The sequence below is a fragment of the Epargyreus clarus genome, unplaced genomic scaffold, assembly GCF_041222505.1.
Source record: "Epargyreus clarus isolate Ecla_fem2 unplaced genomic scaffold, WU_Ecla_fem_2.2 ptg000029l, whole genome shotgun sequence".
In the NCBI taxonomy this organism is placed as follows: domain Eukaryota; kingdom Metazoa; phylum Arthropoda; class Insecta; order Lepidoptera; family Hesperiidae; genus Epargyreus; species Epargyreus clarus.
The window spans coordinates 1,994,219-2,002,752 of NW_027332235.1; the positions used below are offsets into that span (position 1 = coordinate 1,994,219).

The following is an 8,534-nucleotide window of genomic DNA, read 5'->3' on the forward strand; positions in this document are numbered from 1 at the left end:
TCGTTTTAAAGTAAACATAATACCTACCTACTTCGAAATAAATTAATACCTTCCCTATGAAAAATATTGTTTTATTACTTACATTTTCTATAGTTGTGCGCCTTTCGTCTATATCTTTCAACAAACTATCCATTTCTTTGTACCAATGCAGATTTGGCACATAGACAGTATCAGTCCCGCTACCTGATCGCATTGAATTTTGAATTTTTTTCTTTTCCTGGTAATAGGTTGACCGAAGTGTTCTCATTTTCTTTTTCGCCTCAGGCACTCCAAAACCAGCAATATTCATCTCTTCAACGATTTTCTGATAAGCAGCATCTTTTGCGAGTTTATTTTTATATAAAACCGATTTGTGGTTCCATAAACATTCATAGGATTTAAATTCCTGAATGAACTTCATTGTTTCCGAATTCCACCTTTCCGCAGCCATGATCACAATAAAATACGTAAGTAAACACGTGTTTTCACTTCCCGGTACAACTTGTCACTAACTTGTCGAGCTGTTTACACACGGTCAGCAAGCGACAAGTGCTTAGTAAATCGTGGTGGGGGTATCGACTTGTCGCTTAGTAAATAGGATCGTTTTCTATTCACTTGTACTATTCACAAATAAGTACTAATACTAAGCACTAATCAGCGTGTTTACACATGAGGACTTAGTATTAGTGACAAGTACTAAGCGCTTAGCTACGAAGCCCGTGTAAACTAGGCATTAAGCGTGTTGAAGCAATGACTGTTGGCGCGCAAATGTCGGGCGGGAACCGCGGGAAGCGCCGGCGACGCTCGCGGCAGTGTTGCCAACTTGGATTTTGAAAAAGGCGTAGGCCAGATTAGAAAATTACGTAGAAATAGTAAAATTTCCATATGAGAAATACGTAGATCTACGTACTTTTTTTTTTGATTGAAATTAAGACAGTAGGGTAGGTAAAAGTGAATAAAACGACAATTCATAAGACCCTAAAAGTTGCAGACAGACAGCAGATAGATAAAACTGGTTAGAGAGATATCTACGTGAACAAAAATAATAATAAATAAATAAATATTCCAGTAGCCGGTTAGTTTTTACAATATCTACATTCTACATGTGAAACCACCACTTACAGATAATTTAAAAAAGTTCGCTACTTTCAGGGTCATCGATTTATTTAAATTATTCAATTTTTATTATCATTTTCAGACAAATTAAATTTATACATATATTTATTAAAATGTTTAATGTGTTCCTGCGAAGGCTCGCGGTTTATTTTTAAGCCACTTTTCGTGAAAAGTAAGCCTGTTAGCGTTTCTGTGGAAAGTCTGTTTCTTATGCTAGTTTTCATCAAATTGATCGCAGAAAACAGACGCTCGACATTTGCACTGCTATGTGGCAATACTAATAAATTTTGCGCAAATTGGGCCAGTAAAGGAAACATTTGAGACGAGTCGCCTTTTCTTATTTTTGAAATATGACGCCAAAACTCATCTGCTTTGATTAGCTGATCCTCTTGAAATGGAAGATTAGTATTTCTTAGCGTTCTCCATTCCCGGTCTAATTCTGTCAAATTTGTTGGACATAATCCTGAAAATAAATTATTAATTGAAAACTAAATAAGACACAGACTCAACTTTTAAATAAAATATTTGAAGTTAATGATTATTACCTGGAAACATTTGCCCTAAATGAGCTATAGACGGTACAGAACGTCTTAAATTTGAGTCCAGCAATGTGTCAGGGTTTAAAAACCTTAAATTTTTCAACCTTTGTCTGTGCTCATCTTCAAAAGGGAAGCGATTTTTTATTTGAATAAGACTTTCAATGTAAAACTCAAGACATTTTTGTCTTAACTGTCTTATTTGATCTGGATGCATATTGTTTTTGTTCATTGAAATTAAAGCAGTAACATTGCCTCCTAAGTAGATGTCTTCCAGGGGTAAATGGTTTTCAATTTTTTCAAAATCAATATTCAATATTTTTGTTTCCAATGCTGCAACTTTGTCATGGACATGAATGCTTGTTTTTTCCTGTTCAGTTAATTCCAAATATTCTGGTTTTAAAAAACATTCCATTATGGTCTTGTAGGTTATAAAAATTTTTTCATATAGCAAGTAGAGTTTTGGGCTTTCAGATTGCATTTCTTTGTTCAAATCATTGAAGTATGGCAACACAAAATTTAAAAATTCTAAATATATTTCTGTGGTTGGTTCCATACATTTATCAAGGATTGACTGAGCTGCAAGCAATCTGTCAGTTAACACAGCACTTTGAAAATATAATTTCAATGCTGGTAGTTGTTCTAGAAGCCTTTTTACAACTTGTAACAAGGACAGCCACCTTGTTTGGGCAGGGTGTAATAGTTTGAATGGTTTAACATTTACAAAACATTGAAACTCTTTGTAGTCTCCAATGCGTTTTGGACTATTCTGTATATAGTTGTAAACATCACGAGCAAAGTCCTCCACACCTCGTGGTAACTTTTTGCAAGCATATGAGGCACAAAGGTGAAAAGAGTGACATATGCATTTCATTAGAAACAGATTCGGAATATCTTTTGCAAACAATGTAGACAAAGAATGATGTTGTCCAAACATGGAATTAGTTCCGTCAGCTGCAAATCCAATCATATTTTCTTTGAATGGAATATTCTTTTCTTCAAAATATTTTGTACATGCATTATGTAAGACTGTAGCTGTACCGTCAACAACTGGTATTAGACATAGAAAACTATCTTCAACATGAAAATCAACTGCAGTCCTTACAATAAGTGCCAAATGTTTAGTTGATGATCTGTCTGTGCTCTCATCAACTATCAGTGAAAACTTATTTTTTTGTAACATTTCAATTAATTTGTTTTCAGCTACTTTACCAGTAACATTTGTAACAATAGCATGTGCCTTTGTTCTTCCAAAAGTTAATTCTGATGCAAGCTTTGAATCTTGGGCAATTGATTGTACAAGATCCTTTAGACTGTCTGCTAAACTAAATGGTAGATTGTGCTCTGCTAGGAAACATGCCATCTTTATTTCTCCAGACTTAATTTTATCTGTGAATGACTTTGATGCAGACTCAGGCAACATTGAAATAATAGTAGGTTGAAGTATTGCACGCATTAACAGGACTGCGCTTATTTTTATCATGCAGGCTGGCTCTAGCTGTAGAAAAAAATATCCTGAATACTGAAACTGAAACCATAATCCTTCACATCTGACAATTAAATAAACTTACATTCACTAATGACAATAATAAAGTAAAGGAATATTAACATTATTCTGAACTTAGAACCTAGTTCTTTCTTACACTTTATTGGAAAAGTAAGTAAATAATTTAAAACATAAAAAAACACACCAGTAGACCACACCAACCTTTAACATTATTCTTATGTTTAAAAGATTCTGCATGCTTCTCCAAAACTCTTTTACCTCCACCACATCTCAAGTCACACTTACATGAATTACAATAAAAATAGTAATCTCCTTTGTTGCTTTTTTTAATCCAACCTGAATACTTTTGGTCCTTTTCCCACAAGTGTGAATATTTTTGTTCATAATGCAGCTTTCTTTTTTTAGTGGGAGTAACATTGCGCTCTTCCTCACTGTCACTGCTTCTTTCCATAACAGAATTCAATTAAATTGAGCAGGAAGCTGAAAAATATTGAAATTAAACTAAACAACACCTTCGATATCTTAGTTCGAAATATTTTTAGGTTAAGATTTTTTTTTTTTTTTTTTTTTTTTTTTTTTTTTTTTTTTTTTTTTTTTTTTCAAATCAAAAATCCTTTATTTAAACAAGTATGTAGATTACAAGTTTTCGGGACTCTCCTGGTAAGTTTATATAAACCTGTGGTAGGAGACTCCGCTCTTATCTGTGGTCGCCTTTGCTTAAATAAGGTCTATGCACTTTGTTTACCATATGTACATTGTACATATATATACACACACACGCACACACATATATATATGTATATATTATATATATACGTATATAAATACATACAATTATGAATATATACATACGAGCATAATTATACATAAATACCATTCTCAAGTCATTCATTTAATAGGTCTTCTGTTTGTTGGTAGGTTAGGGATTTTAGTAGTTGGGTTAAACTTTTTTTGCATTCAGAGTATGTCATTTCGGAAATTTTAAGTTTTCTATTTATTTTATTATAAATTTTAATAGATTGAGCTTTAAATTGCTTTGAGGCTATTACTGTTTTAGTTTTTATGTGCGGTAATACTGTAAATTGACTACGTTTTTTTAAAACATTTGGACCAAATGAAATATTTTTATGAGTTTTAAGTATGCATTGTAAAATGTATAATTGCCTGACAGTTAACACATTTGCATCTTTATATAATTTTTCAGAGCTATAAATTCTTTTTTTATGTAACATTACTTTAAGTATAAATCTCTGTGCACGTTCAATGCTTATAAATTTGGTTTTATATGTCCCCCCCCATATTGGAATGCAATATAGTAATACTGATTGTATTAAAGAAATGTATATATACGTTATTAGTGATTTATCAGCAATATTTTTAAGATATTTAAAAATCCAAACTAATTTTCTAGCTCTATTTGAAACAACGTCGATTTGGGGATACCATGAGAGATTTTTATCCAGAACAATACCTAAATATTTAGTACTATTAACTCTTTCTATTGTGCTGCAGTCACAGCTTTTGTAGTCAATGTTGTTACAAAAATGAGGTGTTATTGTTAGGTTAGCATCAGGCTGGGAAGAGTCTTTAATGGAAAATGCTATAAAATTAGTTTTAGAAGTATTTAATGAGAGAGTATTATACTTTAACCATTTAATTACATTGTGTAGACCAGTTTCTGCTGATTTATAGACCTCATTCCAATTCTCACCATTGAAAAGAATAGCAGTATCATCAGCGTATGAAAATACTTTGCCATTTTTTATTTCTAATGTAGTCAAATCATTTATATAGATTAGAAACAGGCTAGGCCCGAGGACACTACCCTGATAGATACCCTGAAGATTTACTTTTACCGTTTTATTTACAGCAAGACGCCAAGTTTTACACAGTCTTAATTCAGTTAAATTGAGCAGGAAGCTGAAAAATATTGAAATTAAACTAAAAAACACCTTCGATATCTTAGTTCGAAATATTTTTAGGTTAAGATTCACTTTTACCGTTTTATTTACGGCAGACACCGCAGACAAGACGCCAAGACGTTTCGTTTTACACAGTCACATGAGTCTCAGTTCTTTTGAATTGACTGATGACTGACACTGTTTTTAAAATGAATGGCGTAATAATAAGTTGAGTGGCGAGGCGAGGCGAGTATGCGCTAGTATAAAACGGAACGTTTATTAACTTTTTTTTACGAAAGTAACAAAAATAATGCCCATTCAGTCTAACAACGGGATATGTTATTTTGCAATTGAATAATTTTGATAGAAAATACGTAGATTCTGGGACTAAAGTTCGTAGGTTTGCGTGGAAGGCTTAAAATACGTAGATCTACGTAAAAAGACGTAGAGTTGGCAACACTGGCTCGCGGCTCGCGCGGAGAGTGAGTGACAGCGTGACCCGCGCGGCTTGGCGCGCTAGAATTACGATGAGTGTTCCGCGTAGGCCATGGCGGTCACTGGTGTCCGCCATGGTCATTGTTTTTTATGTCAATACACTGTATTTTTTTACTGGAATCTCAACCAATATAATATTTTTGTCCTTATTTATCAAAAAAACGAATAAAACACAAACATCAATTTGTGCCATTTTATTATTTTTAAAGCGGCCTGGAGGGCTAATTCGTTGTCGGACAACTGGTGTTCGCCATGGCGTTCAACGTGTTAAGTACCATTACACTCAGAGATGTTTAATCATCAATAAATTGTTGATTGTAGAAATTACAAACTAAAACCTGTGCAAGTTATACTTTATTAAAGTTTTAGGCAGGCTTACATACCATACAGCTTAGATAGATAGATAGATAGAGCTTGGGTGATTATTTTTGGTAGAGATTTTATTGGTTGTTTTAATTATGAAGCGGGCGAGAACCAGTGAAGTTTGGACACATTTTACTGTAGAGTCGGACGAAAAGAGAATAGCAGTTTGTAAAATATGTGAACAGAAGTGCTCTTTTAAAACAACAATATCAAATTTAAATCAACATTTAAAAAACAAGCATGTCGCGGTGTTAGTATCATCATCAAGCACGCAATTGCGACAAATATCAAAATCTGACACCGGCTCCGCTGAAACACAGGGAAGAAATTTACAAAATGTTCAACCTTTGGCCGTGTCTTCAGTTGCAGGAATATCCAACCCAGGTCAGGACAGCACATTAACATTAACGTCTTCAAGACAACTGGTGCAAAGTACAATAAATTTAGCAGTTAAAAAAATGACTGCGTCTCAACGAGAGAAAATTGACGAACAATTGATGCTTCTTTTTATTAAAGATTTTCAACCGTTTTCCGTTGTTGAGGATAGGGGATTTAAGAGCTATTCAAATGCTTTGAATCCTGCCTATCAATTACCGACTAGGCAACATATTTCTAATACGCTTTTGCCGGCACTATACGAAAAATGTGTAAATAGAGTTCGTACATGTGAAATTAAAAACATCACTTCATTACCCGGATCTCATACAGCCCTAAATATCGCGGAGGAAATATCCCGGACAATCGATGATCTCGGCATTGAAATAAAACAGATTCTTATAATAACAACCGACAATGCACCTAATATGCAAAATGCTGTCAAACAGCATTTGGGCTTAAAACATTTTGGCTGTTTTGCCCACACAATAAATCTGGTGGTGGAGAAAGCTTTGGAGGTTGACACTATAAAATCAACAATAGAAAAAGTTAAAGCTGTTGTTGCGTATTACAAAAGAAGCAACATAGCTATGGAAAAGCTACTAAAGTATCAAATTCAAATAGGCCTCGCGCAACCCAAGAGGCTTCTTCAAGCAGTTCCTACGCGGTGGAACTCCGTGTTCTATATGTTAGAACGTTTCTTGGACTTGCAAGATGCACTGCGAAGTACAGCGGGCTTGTTGGATAGATGCTTACCTATGTTATCTGTAGAAGAATGGCAAATTTGCAGGGATCTCTGTACTATTCTAAAGCCTTTACAAGAAGTCACTCAACAGATGAGTGGTGAGGAATATGTAACCGGGAGCCTCATAATTGTATTTACAAGAGTACTTTTAACTGTCTACGAAAATAAAATTCCTGCTACTATCCACCCCGATGTATCCACATCCGTTGAGGTCATTGTAGGACAATTAAAACGAAGATTGGGGCAAATAGAATACAGTGGTACTTTTTCAATTTGCTCATTGTTGGATCCCAGATATAAAATGCACTGCTTCAATGATAAGTCTGCTGCTGAGAAAGCCAAAAAAAACCTTATAGAACTCGTCACTGCCGAAATCAACAAGAAATCTCAAAGTACCATCAGGTCAGCGTCACCTCAACCATCCACAAGTACAAGCACGTCCAGCGTATCTATTAACGACAGCTTATCAATATGGGATAATATTAGCGAAATGTTTATGGATGTCGAGCCAACTCAATATTCTCCGCAAGCATCTGCAATAACAGAAGTGCAACGATATCTTGCAGATATGTTGTTACCGATTAAGGACGACCACGGAAAATTATTCGATCCTTCTGATTGGTGGAGGAACCACCAATTTGTATACCCAAACTTGGCACAATTATATCGCAATAAATGCTGCGGCATGAGTAGTTCAGTATCTTGCGAGCGCATATTTTCGACTTCAGGAAATATTCTTACAGATCGTCGAACTAGACTGAAATCGGAAAAGGTCAAACAATTGATGTTTTTAAATGTAAATATGTAAACTAATGTTTTAAATTGTATATATAATTTTATTTTGTTTGCAATACTTCAAACGTGCGTATATAGGTAGATATTTTGTACCTAGCTCACGTTGCAGTGTCTTTAAAAAGAGTATGTAAAAAAAACTAAAAAAAAAAGTGGTGAAAAAAATGATGAAAAATGTATATAATCTAATGTAAGCGTACAGAAAAAAACATTGTACATAGTAATAATCATTGTACATAGGTGATTAACTTTTTAAATGCGCCAACATAACCAACGTTGACAGTCCTAAGCCTGTTGAAGTATGAAGGAAAATTTAATCACCTTCTCCTGTTTACTTCTATAATAGACATTTTACGTGATGAATATCGTGCATATTCTCGAGAATCTTGTATTTAATCAAGAGAATCAGGTATCAATATAACATTGTGTAGCTAATAGTGATCGGTTCACTAATATGTGACTAATATCCCATAATAGGTATGTTATCCTAATGTACGATACGCAGGTATCAATATTACATTGAGTAGCTAATAGTGATCGGTTCACTAATATGTGACTAATATCCCATAATAGTTATGGTATCCTAATATACGATAGCTAATATATTCAATAATAGGATTACCTAAAAATTACCCTAATATAACATCTCTGGTATTTTTATAGCCCTATTTCACCTCTCGCTGTGATTATGTGATAGGTGAGCTTGTTGTTGCCCGAGTGAGAAA

General features: G+C 34.1%; 1 protein-coding gene and 1 long non-coding RNA gene across 2 annotated transcripts; one reads left to right on the forward strand and one right to left on the reverse strand.

Annotated features, from left to right (window-relative positions):
• Positions 1-1,125: 1,125 nt before the first annotated feature.
• On the reverse strand, positions 1,126-3,077 carry LOC140754393 (uncharacterized). The gene is made up of 2 exons (XR_012103655.1): positions 1,641-3,077; positions 1,126-1,558 (listed from the first exon to the last, which is right to left on the reverse strand). It is a non-coding gene; the product is annotated as an uncharacterized LOC140754393 (long non-coding RNA).
• A 2,915-nt stretch (positions 3,078-5,992) lies between these two features.
• On the forward strand, positions 5,993-7,825 carry LOC140754558 (E3 SUMO-protein ligase ZBED1-like). The gene has a single exon (XM_073089600.1). The coding sequence runs from the start codon at positions 5,993-5,995 to the stop codon at positions 7,823-7,825; it is 1,833 nt and encodes a 610-aa protein (XP_072945701.1).
• The last annotated feature ends 709 nt before the right edge of the window (positions 7,826-8,534 follow it).

Bases quoted from the DNA above. Each gene is read 5' to 3' on its own strand.
- LOC140754558 (XM_073089600.1), top strand. From the start codon at position 5,993: ATGAAGCGGGCGAGAACCAGTGAAGTTTGGACACATTTTACTGTAGAG.